Source organism: Glandiceps talaboti, chromosome 4, assembly GCF_964340395.1.
Source record: "Glandiceps talaboti chromosome 4, keGlaTala1.1, whole genome shotgun sequence".
NCBI classification, from domain to species: Eukaryota; Metazoa; Hemichordata; class Enteropneusta; family Spengelidae; genus Glandiceps; species Glandiceps talaboti.
The window spans coordinates 17,827,236-17,847,193 of record NC_135552.1 but is presented as its reverse complement, the minus strand read 5'-3'; the positions used below and the strand labels follow the sequence as shown (position 1 = coordinate 17,847,193).

At 36.3% G+C, this 19,958-nt stretch overlaps 2 protein-coding genes across 4 annotated transcripts in view; both read right to left on the bottom strand.

The window, feature by feature from the left end:
- Positions 1 to 8,091, bottom strand: part of LOC144433586 (rho GTPase-activating protein 5-like) — a 56,272-nt gene extending 48,181 nt beyond the window's left edge. For all 3 annotated transcript variants that reach the window (XM_078121904.1, XM_078121906.1, XM_078121907.1), the window contains exon 1: positions 7,940 to 8,091. The gene's annotated coding sequence lies outside the window, so the exon portion shown is untranslated. The remainder of the gene's footprint in view (positions 1 to 7,939) is intronic.
- A 1,634-nt stretch (positions 8,092 to 9,725) lies between these two features.
- Positions 9,726 to 19,541, bottom strand: LOC144433838 (microfibrillar-associated protein 1-like). Its single transcript, XM_078122215.1, has 9 exons — positions 19,116 to 19,541; positions 18,244 to 18,295; positions 17,650 to 17,847; positions 15,969 to 16,298; positions 15,067 to 15,175; positions 13,697 to 13,857; positions 12,751 to 12,910; positions 11,598 to 11,687; positions 9,726 to 10,773 (listed from the first exon to the last, which is right to left on the bottom strand). Exons 1-9 carry the CDS (start codon positions 19,189 to 19,191, stop codon positions 10,588 to 10,590), a joined length of 1,362 nt encoding a protein of 453 aa, XP_077978341.1. The 5' UTR covers positions 19,192 to 19,541; the 3' UTR covers positions 9,726 to 10,587.
- Positions 19,542 to 19,958: the final 417 nt, after the last annotated feature.

Here is a 19,958-nt window from a genome sequence, read left to right as displayed (position 1 = left end):
ATGGCTCTCATGATGTATACTACACTGCATCTACTTCACCTTATTTCACCTCTGCCATCCTACATCAACACATCAAACAACACAGTATGACTAGAATCCAGGGTACCTGTAGTGAATGAACTCTTGTGACATCTTAAAGTAATTTTCTTCTCTATCATTATCATTCAATGTCCTTGTGAAAAGCATGACTTGTTTTCTGATTCCTCAACTCAGCCTCACAATATCAATTATATACAAATGGAAAAGATGGGTACACACATATACAGATGGACATACATACATTGACATGTACACACACACCATGTGACATGCACACGTATGCATGCACACACACACACACACACACACACACACACACACACACGCACACACACACACACACATACCCACACACAAATCTGTAGTTGCACACTGTACATTTCCATACATGTACTTCATACTATAGACATTGATAAATGCAACATTGGAGGACATGATCCTGGCAGGGCATCCGAAAACTTTTGAAAAAATTTCTAGTTGTTGAACATTTTTTATCTTTCAAACTGGTCCTAAATTCATTTTTATCATTTCCTCTATGAACACATATAACTACTGTGGACATTATTTTCCAAAAGCCTTCAACTATTCTAACATATTTATCTAGGTTTGTTTGTTTGTTTGTTTAAATCACATTTTCATTTCTGAAAGCAAAATTATTTTCTAAATATTCCACATCCCCAAAACATGAAAGTGAAATTTTTACAAAGAATGATCAATCGTCCTCCATATGCATAATATACAACATCACAAAACCAGTGAAGAGACAACCTTAACGTCACACATACCTAGGATTTCATTTAAATAACAATGTACAGGAATTTACAATTCTTTTTTTTTTCTATATACCCATCAATGTGAGGTCAAAGAGATACAAAAATCAATACTTAACACAATGACTTAATAATAAAACAGAATTGTAGAAATCTTATCTCTATCCAACATTGTCATGTTTTTGAGAATATTCCGATGTCACCAACTATGGGTGATTTTATTTGTTTGGTCTACTCACATATAGGGAAGTATTAGTAATGGGTATTAAAAAAGAACCAACGTTTCAGTTCCTTACAGTCCAGGAACTTCCTTAAAATAAAAGTGGTACAGGTGAAATACCACAATCTACAATCAATAAATTAGAGACCTACAACACTTTGACTTTGACTACAGAGCCTTCCACATTTGTATATACATGCAGATCTCAATGTCTGGTTTTAATATTCTTTCACTGAAATATGTGTATACCAGTAGATACATTAAACAATGTGCACTGTCTAAATACATGCAGGGCTCGAAATTCGTTTTTTTTCTTGGTAGCCCAGGTGGGCTACCATCTTTAAAATTTGGTAGCCCGAGAGCAATGACTGGTAGCCCATATGCATGCATTCCTAAATTAATGGTGTCTGTGTATATATGTAACTATATGATGTATTGAATTCGATGATTGATTGAATAACTTAAGAGTCACGTTAACTCGTTATTTGTGTGTATTTCATGCCATAATTGACATTGGGAACGCAATTTTTTGCATGTATGTGTCACTGGGGACCGTATGAGGCTTACTGTTTCAACGTACGGTTATCATTGCAATGAAGAAAAAATATGGAGTCGCAGTTCGTACTTGTAACGATTATCTAAATCTCTTGGTGCAGTGAGACCTGAATATGATTCAACGTATGGAAAACGTATAAACAGTTTCATAAGCCCCATGGCCATTTCCTGATTTGGAGACTACGTCTTGGGTAGTTTAGAAACTATGTGCTGTTATCATTATCTATCCACGTGATCGGTTACTTATTAACAGACGGGTTAGACAGGATTTGTAATAATACATGACGGCCATTACGGCAAACCCCCTTCCATTCATGGGCGAAGAGATAATCAAACAGAGTCTAAGACCACATCAGTAGACGGTCCTTGCTGAAAACTTCACTCAGATAAATTCAAATCATCATGTCACCATTTCATTCTCACTAAAACTTCAACTTTCTTTTGAGCTTTGCTACTACTACTAGATCGAATGCATTACGTGAATTTACCATTCACCAGCTGCATGCTCTCAGGGGTTGCGTGAGCGTGGTTTACACACGGAATGTTTTAGGCATCGTTCAAGAATAAACGAATCTGTAGGTGTATACCAAGTTAACAGTTCTCATCAGCATAAAATTTTATCAAACACCATTACAACTGTGTCTCTGTCAAGTTGAAAGTTAAAGCTGTCATTCATGTTATGAAATTTAGTTACTGCAGCAGTGCTGTACCGAGAGTGTACTGTACTCCGACTCCGAGAAGAACCGGAAGGGCCCGGGCCGGAGAGCAGATTTCCAGAGAGTGATTACCATGGGAAATTGAAAGTACAGAAAGATAACATTAAATCGCTATACAGAATATTGTTGCATATAAATGTTTTGTTGTGACATTTTGGAAGTACAAGCTGTGTATACGATGAACGGAAGAATGACATGTACACTGTACATTTGATATACCATGTAGTGTGGATGCAAATTTGGAAAAGAAGCACAGATTTTGACGCTAATTTTGGCGAGAACACGTCCCACAGTACCGTACAGTACGAAACGTCAGTTTTGATATTAGCGGCGGGCCTGTACGGCTGTGATAAATAGGCGCAATTTTATCAAACATGAACACTGAATGTAGCAACTTTTATTAAATACTTATTGTTACATTTCATGCAAGTTACGTTGTCACAGTGAACGCGTGCTAGTAATCAGCTGGTATGTTCGTCCGTACAACACACACGCGGCCGTGCATGCGTGTGGTAGGTCATGGACAGTGTTGCCATGGTTGTATATTGTTGACAATTTTGTTACATTTTATATAATTTTTAAGACCACGTACGTACTGCACATTGGTAAGACGCGTTGACGTTCGATGTCCAGCGGGAACGTATTGTGTTGGTTATATTAGCGACACGACGAAGGCCTGACATGTCAGCTTAACTGTTTACGTCGGTAGCCCAAGTGGGCTACCAAATACGAAAAGTAGTAGCCCCGTGTCAACATTTGGTAGCCAAATGACACGGGGCTACCGTTAATTTCGAGCCCTGACATGTAGGTCTAAACACTTTATTACACTCTATCTCTCTTTATGATGGGGAAGTGACTATTTCCTAAAGTCTCAAATTTCAAAAATAAATTCCAAAAATAATATCACTGTGATGATATCTGAATATTTCACATGTACTTTTATCTCAAATAAAATTGAAATGTGTATCACTTGGCATATTGTTTGGTGGGTGGCTACACTCTTTTTGATTAGGTTGCTCATTATACTGTTTCTTCCATGCTAACAAAACTACACCATGTAATTTTACTATTTCCTTCTTCATGGATGCATGATCTAAACAAAGTACCCGGTATATGCAAACAGAATTTTGACTACAAAAACAGCCAGACAATTGCTTGATGAATTTAATATTACTTATCTGACCTGAATGAACAAATTATGAATATTCTTGCATAAAGCGTTAATTGCTATTACTTCCATGTTTCAATATACATGACTTTCAAACATATACACATACATGTATACACATATACACAAACACACACAAACACACACACACACACACACACACACACACACACACACACACACACACACACACACACACACACACACACACACACTTGTACATACAGGAAATGCACAAAGTATCCCATAGCAATAGTGCAATACACTATTGAAAGTTATAATTTGTTACAACAGTTCCACTAAACTGACTTTTGTGGGAAAAGTTGACCATCAATTATCACCAGTGTGAATACTGGTCCCTATCAGTCAAATACAGACCTAGCTTGAGCCACAGAAATCAATAACATGAAAACAATATGTCAATAACAATCTACAATTTAATCCAATCTGGTAGGATTACGCTAAACAGTGCAACAATAGAAATAACTGCAGCAAAGATGTATGGAGAAGTTGTCAATAGTTCAACTCTACTTGATCAAACTCTCTGCATTCTTTCCTATAATTGTTTTTTGTCTGACAAGAGCCCATCCCAAATGTCAAGTCTAGGTAAACAGCTTGAGTAAGTTCACATGATGTTACAAGAACGTGCAGCAGAAAAAAACATCAATTAAGGAATATTGACACTGACTTTGTAAATGGAATTGAAGTTATCCTCCAAACTTATTAGCACTTTGTCTGTTTTGTTTACAAGTATGAATAACACTATACTCCATTGAGATCTAACGACCATATTACAGACTTTGTAACATTTCAATATTACACCATAAGCTTGTGTTAAGACGGGTATCTCGTGTTGAATGTTGTGTCATCTGCCACAACATTTGGTGAATACTAAAATAATCAGTTATAGTCTAAAATGTCATATTAATGTTTTAATGACCTGGTTTCTGTAACTCTAGACAATTATACTCTAAACATAGGTGTCAGGCTTTAATGACTTGGTTTCTGTAACTCTATGTAATTACATTCTAAATATATGGTGTCAGGCTATAAATCATCTTTGTACACATCATAAACATCATGTCTCGACCCTCATGAAAAAAGGCTGTTACCTATGAGGCTATCCAGTTTAAATAAAGTTTACCGGTATTATTATTATCATTATTATTATTATTATCATAAGTTAAAAAGAGTTTCAGTTTTGTGATAATCCTCACACTTAATTATGTTCAGTAAAACTTAATGTGTACACGTACATGTATATTTGTACACAATTTCCATCAGTCACTCAGTGTGCTCTCCCTCTATATGCAAATTGGACATGGTGCTGAAGTACGACATGCACCAAAATTTGTTGTTTCCCTACACTTCACTCTCTTCTGGAGTTGACTAAAAGAAGGGTCTAAATAATATTCAGACAATTTGAACCACACATTCATTTCTCCATTGCTGATGGAAAAACTCAATAAAGTGCAAAACTTAGGTCCCTGTCAATTTGGCGTTTGGAAGGTAAAATATATGGCCAAGACAAACAGTTTAATTCAGACGGAACACAATGTATACCTTCATATACAATCTGGCTACTCAATGTGATGACAAGTGTCAGTTTGATGAATAGCTGATTTGTGTCGACACCACTCACTGCACACACACATGGAGGTATGCAGACAGGATGTACAGCATGTTGTAAAACATCCTACATGTACTAAATACCACTGAACTGTTGATTGAATTACAGTTTGAACACTACTGTTCTGGTTACATGTAAAGTCATGTATTAAAAGAGTTCATTTCTGGTTTACTGCATTTTGTATTTCCATCCCCCACTACTGCTTCCAGTTATAGTCTCTACTGGTGGGCCAATTTTGGAAGTGAAGACTACAAGTTACAACAAGGTACAAGGTAGAACTACCTGTATCTAATTCCTACATTTCAATTCAAGTTTTGGCCACATGTGACATCGAAGTATAATTTTCAGGAAATGGTACACTGTACTTGAGGTTGGTTGGCATTCAGAATGAAGTGAGTTTTTCCTTGGGTTTCTCATCTTTGTTGTCTAGTCAGTTTTGGGTGATAAGTATGTGTATATCAGTTGATAATTACATAAAGCCGATAAATTTTGGCAGATTGTACAGTAATACTATATCTACTACTACACAAATACATTGGAAACTAGGAGTGATTACATTCCAGAACAGTCCATGCTGAAAGATTGGTCAGTATATATAAATATTGACAAATCTACATACTGACACTTTCAATAGGTCATGTGCCACATTTCCTTTTGATAGAACTCCGTTTTGATAACTATCCTTGTCATTTCTGTGTTACCATAGCAATGTAATCTACCTATGCTAAATCAGTTTAAGCATTACATGGCTAGTTGTTATTTCAAATTAATCTTTTGGGGCTGTTACAATTGATGTAATGATCTACCATTACAGCAGGTTTACTACATGCATGTGTTTTGAGGTGGGCTTGCTGCACATGTACAGATATATATATATAGCCTGGAACTGTAAATATACTTTAAGTCAAGACATTTCATTTCCTTAGAGTATGTCTGCCACAATCCATTTTTTTGGATGTATGCATCACTGGGGACGCATCATAAACAGGGGACAAACGGGGCTTACTGTTGGCAAAAGTTGAAACTACAGTACACTTACTGGATTTGGTGTGTACATTAATTGGTTGATTAATTGGTTGCTTGGTTAATTGATTGATTGATTGATTGATTGATTGATTGATTGATTGATTGATTGATCGATTGATTGATTGATTGATTGCAACTGACTGCATGTGATTGATCGCATGTGATTGACATGTTTTAGTTTTCCATCTACCAAGTATATTACAAAAATACTGTTTCAAGATTTAGCACAAAATTAAAAGAAAAACATTTTGAAAGCATGCAGCCTCATACAGCACAAAAGTTGAAAGGTTTTTGTGGGTCTATCGTTAGATCCCTTGGCGTTACAAGTCAATGAACAATACACATTTCTCATTGCATCACTGATATTTATCACTATTTTGTAGGGAGAGCATCACACATGTAAGAAATGTATAACATTCAGACATAACCTAAATCAAACTACATGTACATGGAGCTCAGTTTAGTTAGAAATACAAATTACTAATGTTGCATGTTGTAACAATATCCAAGATCCTTTAGTACATGAGAAGGGACCATATTGATGGTCTGGGACTGTGTTTTGGGGGTAAAATGCGGAATTCAGGTGTTGATGCCAAATTGTCAAATTTACATTAAAGGAAATGTACCATTTTGAAGCTGAGTAGGTTGATTACATGATATTGCTAATTTGACATGTCACTATTGCAATTCATTCATTCTCTGATAGAATTTCCAAACTTCACATTCATCTAAGAACATCGAATTCCTAAAATACATTTTTTGTACACAGTTTCAATAATTCTATTAATATGCTCTATATCACTGTTGGGCTAAAGAATGTTGTGTTACTAACATACCAGTCATATGGTTGAAACATTAATGATCTATGTAAACACTAACTCATCACTTACATGTACAGCTGATGTGGCTTGTCAACATCCACAATCAATGTTTAAAATTCTTTTTAATTTGGTGTAAAAATTAAATAATATCACAGTTTATGAGTACACATTTGTGTTGTAGAAACATTCAAAACTACAGTTCAATAACCTTGACCAATACACAAAATCACCAAATCTGAGTTTATGGGTGTGTTATTGCTCAATACATCATGTTATCTCTCTGACTGATCCCTAGATGTTGAACTACACACCACTGTATTTTTTGAACGGCCTTTTTTGAAATGGTATATTTACTATGTAAACAAAATGACCTCAATAATAAATTCAAAGGACTGAAAGGAATTGTCAAGTATTAAAGAGTATTGTGACAATATGTTCCTCGCAGTATAACCTTGGTTAGACAATTCAGGAATTAATAACATCAGCTGTTAATAAAATTGTGTTAGATTCAAGGTCAGCGCACGAACTAGTTTCGCCTTTGACTATTGACAGACACAGTCAGACATTCTGTTAATACCAACTACTGCAGAGTACAGGCTCTTGATTAGTTCGCCGGACCGCCTTGGGACGATAAAGTGAACGATCTCAAAGAACATGTACAACACCCAACATAGCTATGTGATTTTCATATCCTCACTTCCTTGTATTCTTGTATATGGTATCACGTCGACGCAGGGCACCATTTGGTACACCACACTTACACTATGTCAGACGATACGTCCATGCGCTTAACAACGTGTGTGATCGGGACGTTCCTCGTTAAATTTCCGACACCGTCTCGTGTCCGTGCTATGTGGCGCGAAAGCACTATATCAGTCTAGCTTTGGGAACGAGAGATAATATTTATGGAGAAACACATAAATCGTGTAACGTTACAGGAAATTTCTCAACTCAACTCAACAGTCAACTTTTGTCAATTTAAATTTAAACTTACCAAAATACGTGGATTTACTCGTGGTGGGTGCAAACGTTCGACGATGATCTTGTAATTGAAAATGTCGTATCAAACACGCAGATTATTAATGACACAACCTACAAATGTGTCCCAAAAACCACCAAACAAGTGCATAATTAAAGTGGGGTCGTTTAGCTCTGCCCTCTGGAAGAAACTTAGCTACCTATTTTCTACTTCAAGTACCAGATTCGAAAAATGTTCTCTTTTTAATTTCACAGATATTATTTAAAATATCGTCATAAATTTTTACTAATATATATTAATACTTATGAGTATATATTTAATTATTTGATGATAAAATAGACGGGATATATGCTATTAATCTTTGGAACGGTAAGACACATATGTAGCAATGCTTTCATTACTCAAGGTTAAAATGGCGTCTGGATTCCAGCGGTGGGTGTAACGGCATCGCCTATTGGTCAATGAAATCGGAAATCATCGTTGTAAATGTGCAAACACCGTGGTGTTGTATGTAGTTCACTTATCGACTATCAATGATTTCAAATATTGCCTCCATCCAAAAATTCGAATTGAGAACCACTTGAAGGGAACCGGTTTGTTTGTCGTAAATATGCGAGACCAAATATGAAAAAAATGCGGACCAATCAGATAGTTTGTTTTGTAGTTGGCATATGTCTGTATAGCATGTCAATTATGATAAACGAGATATCATTACGTCATTTATGGGGTGTTTCACCCCAGGGGGACATAACATATGTAGGTTCCCATAAAAACTCTGTAAAAATTCCATACAGAGTCCGTAACAAGTGTCTCTGCTAAAACTTCATAGCATATCCCATGATGCATCTATACCACCGTGACCTGTGTAAGAGCAATCAAGAGCGTTGATCTCGACACGTTTTACAAATTACAAGACGCAGTATATCTATATTAATGGTCTGCAGCTGCAGATGCCCCGGACACTGTATTTACGAAGACCACCATTTATAATATTGATACAATTGATTTTATTGAATTGATACAACTGATTTAATTTTATATTGAATGGAATTTATAATAATTAAAAACACATCACATTTTATAGGGGAAAAATTTACTTTCTTTCTTATCATTTCATGTTTCCAATCTAATTGCTAATATGTCTATGAAAAAACATTTCTTGAAAAGGTCTTTACAGTCCATAATTGTGCCTCAATAAATGTCAAAAGAATGTACTCCCAACCTGTGTAAACACAAGTAATCACAATGCTACATCCTGTCTCTGCATGTATCTGTCACTTTCCAGTAATTTCTTCTATCTCCAGTTTTGTATTTATTTGTAATGCTTCCCTTTATAACAGCTTTGTCAACAGGATTGCTATGGCTACAGTAACATGACCTTGACCCAAACATCATTTCTATGGCCCAGTATTTTTTGTCATTTGTTAATGACTAGAGAAAACAATAATTTGAAATCAGGATTCTCCATCACATTGTTTGACTCAGCATGGATGAAACTGTATGCATGTGTACATAATGTGTGTATGTGTGCCTACTTCTACAAGGAGTAAATAATACACACAGACAACTTTACTCTATGAATCAGTGTGTGTGTACATGTACATGCATTCATGTGTACGTACGTATGTTATGTATGCTTGTGCGTGTGTATGTATATATATATATATGTATGTATGTATGTATGTATGTATGTATGTGTATGTGTGTATGTATGTATGTATGTATATATGTATGTATGTATAGTTCTACTATAAGTAAATACTACATAGACAACTTTGCTTTATTTTTCTTGTTTTATTAATTTCATATCAGAGGAAAAATCTCTTTATAATTTGTGTATGAGAATAAAGAAAGACATGATAGACGTGAGTTTCAGAATACACAAGATAGCATTTACATGTACTGTTTCAAAGAAAGGTCTACCAAAAAGGATATTTTCACAGAAAAATTAGAATTATGCAAAAGTTCCTTGGGCTTCCTTACATCACAGGAAATGATCTTCCTTGGGGAAAACCATTTATACACAAAAATAACATACCAAAAGTTTTGTTTTTTCAAGGCATGTACTGTCTCAGATGCATCTCCCTCTGCATTTGAAATGTTAAGGTGATGCAGCTCTCATTACTACTGATCACAAATGTTGTCTTTATCAGTACGATGTTGAGTAATTCTCAGTACCTGCAATAGAATATTACTGCCTAGGTGCATCACAAAAATAATGAATATTCAATTTCTTGGTCGACCCCCACAGCTTACATTCCACGCGTTTCACATAGATTACTATAGGCACGCGTGAGCATAAGACAACCTTCTTGTTCTATTTTGACCCTCTAGCATGAGGTAAAACGCCATTGCAATTTACAGGTACTGAAAATTACATTTGTATGATGTTCTTTGATACACAACCACGTTACTTTGTTCATGTCTACGTTTTGGCATCGTGACAATTGCCTTCCTCAGGACATTTGAAGGAGATTTTTTAGTTTGCATGTTCTGAACCTAGAGAGTTTCCTCCAAACTTCAGCAAGGGACACATAATATCAAAACCATACAGGCTATGAACTGTGTCTGGAGAAAATCTTCATCAATTTGAGCTCCTTTGTCAAAGCACAGTTTTGGGAAAAACTATCATCAAATGTCTGTTTTAAACTATTGATATCTTTCTATGTAAGCTTCTTCCTTTTCTTGCCAGTTGGTTTCTCAAAGGACTGTTTTAAGCCTGCTGAATGTACACTTTGGAATTTCAAGTTCATTGCAGAGTCTGATGCCCAGGGTGAGTCAAACTGGGTTGTATCTTGGTCTACCAGATGAGTATATTTAGTACGTCCTGAACGGCCAAAGTTTTTAACCTGTGGACAAAGCAAAGATGAGACCATATATTATTAACACATTCGATTTGTAACCACTGTATGTCTACACAGTGAGCCTTGTGTAGTTTTGTAAAAAGAGTTGTAACAATGAGAAGATGTGAAATCATTCTTCACATCCAGATGAGCACTCTTGTCTAACAAGTAAAAAAATATCAGCATGGATGTTGTTGTTGTTGATGTTGTTGTTGTTGTTGTTGTTGTTGTTGTTGCTGTTGCTGTTGTGGTGGTGGTGGTGGTGGTGGTGATGGTAAAAATTGTAGAAATAGTGACTGCTGGTAGCTGAAACGGACTGGTAGTGATGATGGTTGTGGAAATGGCAGTAACAAATACAGGATATTGTAGAAGTAATGGTAGTTGAAATAGCAATGATGTTAGAATGGTATTGATGGAGGCAGTGGTGGTGTGGGCAGTGGTGGTGTGATGGTGATAATTTAAATGGTTGTGATGGAGGCAGTGGTGGTGTAAGGGTGATAGTTTAAATGGTTGTGATGGAGGCAGTGGTGGTGTAAGGGTGGTAGTTTAAATGGTAGTGATAGATGTATGGTAGTTGAAATGTTAGTGGTGGTGGTGGGTTGGGAGGATCTATGGGTGGTGGTATACTATGACATGTATATTTTGATATGTAAACAGTGAACTATATATTTAAGATGCTTGCTAAGTCATACTGTTCTACTATGTAAACTTCATGGAATTCTTAGTTTTGACAATACATGTATATCCATGCAAGCAATATTACATCTCACTATCACTTTGTCATTGATCAATTTGTGAAATCTCAATAATTTCTTGTATTACACACATACCTGCATAACCTTGGGCAAGACAGATTTGTCAAAGTGATCTTCCAATGTTGGTGCAGAAAAGTCTCTTGTGAAAACACCGTCTTCTTTGTCCTAAAAGGAAACACATTTGAATTGAGTGTTATGTTAAAAATGAAGCTGCCCAGCACCAAATTTTAATTCAGTCCAAATATGTTTGAGGAAATAAGGAAGTAGGGAAAAGTATAAAGCCATGTTTAACTTCTTGGAAATATTTGCAATGTTTGTTGGTTTCAACAGACATCCACATTTGTCTTTCAAGATGTCTTCATGTGATACATTGGTAAACACGGGCACTCATTCACCAAGTATGCAAATCTGTGTTCCACAGTAGTTTTCATTTTTGAGGACTGATTCACACAGGTGTTAAAAACAGAAAATACTTAAACATAAACAAAATATATGCAGCTCACAAGATGCACACAAATGAAGCTTTGCAGACATAGATGGTCATATTCATTTATGTTGATCTGTATACTTGCCACTTTAACCTCATTACATGACCTATGACCTACGCAAATTCAGCAATAAGTATAATAAGTTAAAAACTCATATGATATATATACCCACATCCATATCACCTCTATTGTAATTCAATGGGGACAGCGCCCTCACATTCATGTATCACACCCAGGCACACTTTGTCCAAAAAAAGACATTTGTGCAAATCGCTGAACCGTTATTTTTCTCCAAAAATAAGCAAAATAATGTTTCCTGATGTATTTCAATGTTCCACAGGGTATATGATAAAACCTTTATGGCTGGTTATGGGTTTTGCATGCAGACCTCAGTATTGTGTCTTACACGCCTTCCCAAGGCCAGGTCATAATGCTGTAAACCTTGGTCCGAAAGACCCATATCCAGTCCCTAAAGATTATTTCGGTGTATAGTCTAATAACAGTGTTTGGAGATGTGACTACATCAATTGTGCCAAACACATGGCATTTCACACCTAGGATGATGAACCTACATTGCAGTCAGTTTCTGTACCAGTATATAGGCTTAATTAGTGACCTGCATGGATGCAAAACACATCTCATAACATCCAGACAGAATCTAGAAATTAGAAACTTCATTTGATTGTTCTTTTAACGAGGAAATAAACCATAACTGTCATAAAACAAAGTATACTTCTTACCAAGAAGAAAGCACCACGATGATAATATTTCTGTAAAAATCTGTATTTCCCTTTCTGTGCTTTGTTTGTGACTAGTTTTGGGTTGCTTCTTAATTCTGCCCTTCGTTCCTCCTCTGTCATATTCCGCAGATGGTCAATTTCTAGTCTTTCCTTCTCCAGCCTAAGGGAAGGAAAAAGTAAATGTAATGTTAGAATAAACATGATCATCACATCTTTGAAATAATAATGAAACAATAATGTTCGGTCACAGCTTCTATATTTGTTACAATACGACATATCACGGTTACTGAATATGCATTTCGCAGGTAATCACCACAAGAGGGCGCACCTGATTTGGCAAAGTGAGGGCTAAAATTTTTGTCATGGCCACTGGTTTCATGGCATTGTATGAAGTAGGGATTGCAATATGTGTATGAACGAAATGTGTGTTCTTAAAAGAGCGTTACAATAGTGGATTGGCATGTTTTGATTGCAGTACTGGTAGTTGCTAATAAAACAGTATTGGGGGAAGAACATAGAACATGATTCAATGAGTGGTAACTTAGTGTCTGCTGTTTTTATGTTACAATACCATACTAGTCTGGCCCTCATTTCTTGCTTGCAAACAGCACTCCTAGTAGCCAAACCATGAAATCTTTTATCTTTCCTATAAGCGGAATATGGCGTATTCTATCAAAATATTAATTGATTTCCATCATACATGAGATGTAAGTGTGTTTCTAATGCAAGGTTATATTGATAAAGATGAAATAATATCCATAAAAGTTGATAACTAAAGTCTTAACTTAGTTTCAGCCAAGTGTCTCTTAGACATAATTACGAATACTAGATAGACCTGAGTTTAGTTCCCCATATATGTTCCTCACTGTACTCTTTCTCTGAGATACAGTAATGAATCAAGTACAACTGACAGACATGAGTTTAGTTTCCTGTAAATGTTACTCACTGTTCTCTTTCTTCCCTATCTCTTTTAATTCTCTTCAATTCCCTGACTTTCCATGCTTCATACTCCTCTTCATCATTCTCATCGTCAGTATGCACAACATCACTAGGATCTTTGGCATTTTGTTCTTGTTGGAGTTCTTTCCTGGCCTCATCTTCCACCATCTACATACACACATATATAGTAACACATATTAACATTTCAATAATTAAAAGGCACAACAGCCATAACTTTTGGCTGTCATAAATACAAACACATTTCAATAATTCAAGGTTGAAAAAAATTTAATTATTCTATTCTACATCTTCTGATCAACAAGTATTTTCAATATCAAACAATACTTCACGTGCCTCGTATTTAGTTGTAAGTAAATATTACATTACCCCCCCCCCCCACACCCCATTTATGCAGCACATAACCACACTGTGACAACATCAATGCAGATGAGAGCATTTTGCCAAACAGCACTGACTTTATGGCATACAAAAATTCAAGGCACTGTCCACAGGTTGTGCTATTTTTAATATGTCCAACTTCACATTACTCTCTCTCTCTCTCTTTATCTCTTTAAGTTAATGTAAAGGTGATATCATGGCAGCAGTTGGCTTACAACCTTTGTTGGGTTGACCTTGGCTATATTCTCTCAACACATGCTTAAGACTCTGACCAACAGAGTTCAGAATTCAAACCTACAATCACATTATTTTGACAGAGCAATAACTTGACCTATTTACTACTTTTCCCCCATCATCATGTGTTGATCATGTGGGAATCCTACTGACATCATTTGGCACAGCAGGTAGTCTATCTAAATCCAGTAAGAATTTCTGCCCGTTACAGTTCTTTTCGAAGAAGCTTGCCCACGCTGTTAAACGAACAGTCAAGATCTGTGAGGCTGATCACAAGGTTTCATGTTGAGATATACACAAAAAATGTAACACACAAACATCACATACACAGTATGGCTTCTTTATTCAGTTTAATGATATCAACAGTAACTGCATGAAAGAAACTGTTCAGTTGGCTGCTGAACATGGATTTTGTTTGGACTTCAGGAAACTGTACCAGCATGTCTATGGTAATTGTAGTAGTGTTCATGCTGTTACTGTTGATATCTTGAACTAAATAAAGAGTTGACAATGTGTAAGTGATGTTTGTGTGTTATCTTTGTGGTGTCTATCTCAACATGAAGCCCTGTGATCAGTCTCACTGATGTTGAGAGTTTGTTTATAACTTTGGCAAGCTTCTTTGAAAAGAGCCATAATTGAAGTAAAATAATGAATTCTTCTTCCTAAGCATGTGCTGAGTGGACACAGTCAAGATCAACCCAACAAAAGATCTACGCTAGTCTTAAGTACATATACACAATTTACCTTAACAGACTGCTTCTTTCTTTCCTCTGCTAATTTTTTAAGTTCTTGTTCTAATATTCTTTGCTTCAGAGCCTCTTGTTCTTTCTCCTGAATGGTTATTCTGTCTTTTCTGTACAAATACAAAAAGTAAACATAAGTTTCAAACTAACTACTCTGGCAGGGGAGAATCTTACATGAAATCTCATTTTGCTGTGAACAGACTAAAATGATCACTACAAACTACAAAGCATTCAAAAACACAAACTTATCCCTTCCACTGTAAATGCTAACCCCCCCCCCCCCCCACCTATTAGATATACGAAGATATGCCACCCTTTGTGGTAGGGTTCTTCGCCCTTTGGTCTAAAATGGGTACTATCTTTTTAGAGCTAATGAGTCTAAAATGAGGTCCACTTTTCACAATTTTTTTTATTTTGTGTGGTCTAAAATGGGGTCCTGGAAGGAACTCCTTAATAAATTCTCAACTAGTTCCGAGATTTTTCCCCTGCTAATTCACTGGTTGACATTTTCATATCGGTGACTAGGAGATAGCATGCACACCCCCTGAAATGCTTGGTCTTAGATATTGCCCCATAATGCATTGTTACGTTAACTGCGCATGTGCAACACTGCATTCATCGTTCAACCATGCATTCGTTGTTCAACACCGTTCAACATTGGTCTAAAATGGGGTCTTCTAAAAAGTGACAAGACAAATAGGTACAGTTTGCATGTATTCTTAAGGTTTTGAGTAAGCAGCAAAATATTTATAATTTATGTTAATCATTTGACGTGATAATCACATGACTTCACCTAGACAAAAATACTGGTCCAAATGATTATCTTGTTTCATTATACCAGTAACACTTGAATACATGTATTTTATGTAAATTACTCTGACATGTGACTATCACATGACTTACTTAGCAACAAAGACTGGTTTAAGTCTTGGTCCTGTTTCTTCCTCTGAATCAGAGTACTCTTCATATTCTGATGATTCATCTTCAGATTCTCTGAATTCTTCTTCTTCTCCTACATCCATCACTTCCTCCTCCATCTGTGCTTGTTGTCTAGCTCTTTGTCTCATCAGAGCTCGTCTCCGTTCAATTTCCTCTTCTTCCAACTCCTCCTCTTCTTCATCACTACTTTCCTCCATCTCCAGGTCAACGGGTCTCCTGTATCTTTCTTCTGGTTCCTCATCTTCACTTTCTGACAGTAATTCTGGTCCATCTACATGCCTCAGTCTGGGTATCCTGTCAATGTGAGTCAATATCATTTAGTAAGAAAGGCAGAAGAAACAAAATATTTCACAGTCCCAAAATAATTAACAACATGTTTCTTAAAATACCACAGACTATATATCTTCTTCCCTTTTTTCCCTTCTGTCTCTCTGTAGTTCTTGAAAATTCCATAATTGAAATGAAAATCCAGAAATAAATAATTCACCTGTTGAGAGATTTTTATTGACCTTTGCAGTGAAACACTGGGAAGATATGGTTATAAATGGAGACTATAGTACGTACACAACTACTACAGCCCTAACTCCAAATCAATATCATGCATGGTACATGATGTACACATGATTAGCACTCCTAGTGGCCAAACTGTAAAATCTTTCATCTTTTTGATAACTATATATAATATGCTTTATTGCCTTTGGCCACTGGCCCATAGCAAAGAAAATTATACATATTAAATAAGTAAACAAATCTGCCACTCAAAGGAAGACTTAACTATTACACATCCCTGAGACAGCTTCCTTCCTTCCTCAATACAAATGATTCGTAGACAAATGTTGCCAGCTCACAAATAATGTTCACATCTCTACGTGAAAAAAGATTTACCAAAGACTGTTGATTTGGATGTTGAAATGCCCACTGTGGTAGTAATTTTTCCCAATGACTTTGATAAAGTGAGCATTCAAAAAGCAAATGAAACTCGTCCTCTACAGAATGAGACTTGCACAGTTCACAAATCCCCTCTGTACGATCATATCCTTTATACCAACCCGGTTCTATTGCCGGCTGATGACTTGAATAGCGCAACTGGGACAATAAATATGGTATAGTGAACTTGCCTCTTCAGGGTCAACAGTATGAATCATGGAAGAATTATTACACTCTATGAACATGCGTTGAACATTTGAAGATGTAACTACATAACAAACAACTCATTTTTAATCAACTGAAAGCCAACATTGTGGTTAGGAGATTTCCTTCTCTGCATTTGATCAAACCCAATCTGAATTTCCTTGAAGGGGTGAAAAAAATGAATGTTCATACAAGTGTATATGGTCAATATACTTTGATACAAGTCACAACAGGGAGGTGCATTCAGGATATCAAAATATTTGTTATACATTAGCAAGACTGTTCATGGCACTAGATCTGCGACTATGCTAGCTCTTGTCTACTGTGAGAGGTAGCGCAGTCACATATCAGTGCCGTGGACAGCCTAGCTAATCACAAATAGTTTTTATCCTGAGCTTGCCCATGGTGTGAGCCTTCAAATTTCTATTTTCTGACAGAGGGTGCTATCCATGTTGCACTGCCAATGATTTGTTAAATCATTGTCATTGTAACAATGACTCCTACCAGTCCTTACCTTTCTTCAAAATCATCATCTTCATCATGATCTTCTGTCTCTCGATGACGTTCTTTTAGTCTCTGTAATCTACGATCTTCTTCTTCTTCATTTAGCTGCTCTACTTCTGGTTCTTGTTGTACACTTCTCTTGTGTTTAACAAACGGTGCATCAAAGTTTTCCTCGTCCTCATCACTTGATTCAGGTGCATAATCTGGTCTTCACATCACAAAAAAAAATAAAACAGAGAAAAAAGGTTAGCAACACAAATCAAAACAGCACCCAATACTTTCAAACCAACCCTGAAACCATTCAATATTTTTCTGTGAATTTAAATTCGTGACATAGTCAGACCTGATGTGTGGTCATATCATTTACTTCATCTAAAATTCTAATGAGCCAAGTTTGCTTGTAGCATGCTTCACAGTCTCAATGTAAATTGTCATGTGACATCATCACAGAATGAACAGGAAATAAATCCCATATTTGTTATTTTAATGTGTATACATAATGGTTTGGCTTGTGTATGAAATACACACTTGTGCCGTCTTCATTCACATAATACAAATCAAAGCTCTGTGACAAAAAGACAAAAATATCACAAACTTTATTTACCTTTTACCCGATACATAACGCTGCACCTTCACTTTCTGCATAGTAAGTTCACCTGTAGGTAGATACATGTACATACATCAAATTACAAAATGGTGCAACAACCTCATTCAATGTAGTACTATACCCTTGATAATGAAAACATCATATGACCTGATGAGATATGCAGATAACAGATAACTCTCCTCTCTAAGATGGTTGAGACATACAACATACTTACGCTTACACAATAGTATGCATAAACCTCACAACCTACGTCTGTGGTCATGACATAAACCAACCAATATTATAATTTTCCTTCAACTATTTGTCAAGAAGCAATATTTGTCCCTACGACAATTATGAGATGCCCGTCTTAGAGGACACAGGTATACCAAAAATACATGTAACTAACAGTTTTAAACAATTTTGAATTTTTGTAATTTCCTTTAAGTAACAGCTCGAGAGGCAGGCAATCCAAAATAGGCCCTTCTTTTTAGAATTGGCTACTAGTAGTACAGTATCAGTGTTGGTGCTAGACCAGACAATCAGTTGATCTGATAGGTATACCTTTGATCTCCATCCTGCACAATCACATTCAGAAAATGATGTGAACACACGACAATATTTGCAATGATTGGCATATCATTAGATATTACATTATTTTCACTCAACCAACACCAACATATTTTTGCTCTGATGGTCTCCAATTTGAACATTTTAGCCACTGACTATATGGTTTAACTTGAGTGTAATATGTGTCATTCAGCTCAGTGCTGCTCCTAACCTACCTAGAGAGTCCTTAATCTTGTATGCCAGTTCTTGCAGTTACAAATCTGAATTTATACTTTGTACATTTTTGTAATTTGTATACACATGGAGGTAGACAGACTTACCCTTCTCATTGAGTATTGGAATGGCACCAGCCGTGGACTGGATCTGGGCCTTCAAAGTTGCTAATGCTGCATCCATCTTGTCTTGATTTTAATTCAGTGTCAAAAACAGTCAATGTTCTGAACAGAAATAAATGGCAACGATCTGTACTTTAAAAATTATACAGAGGTTGACGATTGGAGAACGTACGTTGACACACAAATTCACAATGCAATGCCGACGTTTGCGATGCTCGGGAACATGAAAATTGACTGTCGTACGTGCGCTGAAGGCAAAAAACTGCAACCAATTGAAGAGCAACCGACAGTCTGTATTGATGAACCAGGTACTATAGTCGTTTCAAGTCATATCTGATATCTGTCTGACGAGCGAGTAACCTATCTTCCTTACACACATGTAAACAGAAAAGCAGTCGCAGTTTTCAGTAATGGCGATGCTACCCAGAATGCATGTATTCAACACATTGACGTTGGCGGCGCATCTCTCATCTGATGCACCGGTACGCAATGACCGGTACGCGGCGCGGCAGGCAGAAGCGATAAAGCACAGGCACTCGAATAAATCTGTATGATTTACTATACATTTTTTGAAAATCATACAGATTGATTCTAGTGCCTGTGAATAATGAATTGGTTACCTTATTAGAACGTCATATATTAAAATGCTTGTATATTGCCCTTAACTCTGGTTGAAAATGGATGTTCCTATGTAACTAAGAGCCAATTATATGACGATCGTTATTACTCTTCTGATCATGTGATTTGATACAAGCTTCTCTTGACAAAGATGATGCCTTCTGTAAAGCCGCATTGGTAACCGACCCTGGCACGTTGGTGGAAGTACGT

Excerpts from the sequence above, each read along its gene's own strand:
- LOC144433838 (XM_078122215.1), bottom strand. The coding sequence starts at position 19,191 with ATGGATGCAGCATTAGCAACTTTGAAGGCCCAGATCCAGTCCACGGCT. Across the intron at positions 17,848-18,243 it reads CGTTATGTATCGGGTAAAAG|ACCAGATTATGCACCTGAAT; the intron begins GTAAATAAAGTT and ends TGTGATGTGAAG. Across the intron at positions 13,858-15,066 it reads GAAAGAAGCAGTCTGTTAAG|ATGGTGGAAGATGAGGCCAG; the intron begins GTAAATTGTGTA and ends GTGTGTATGTAG.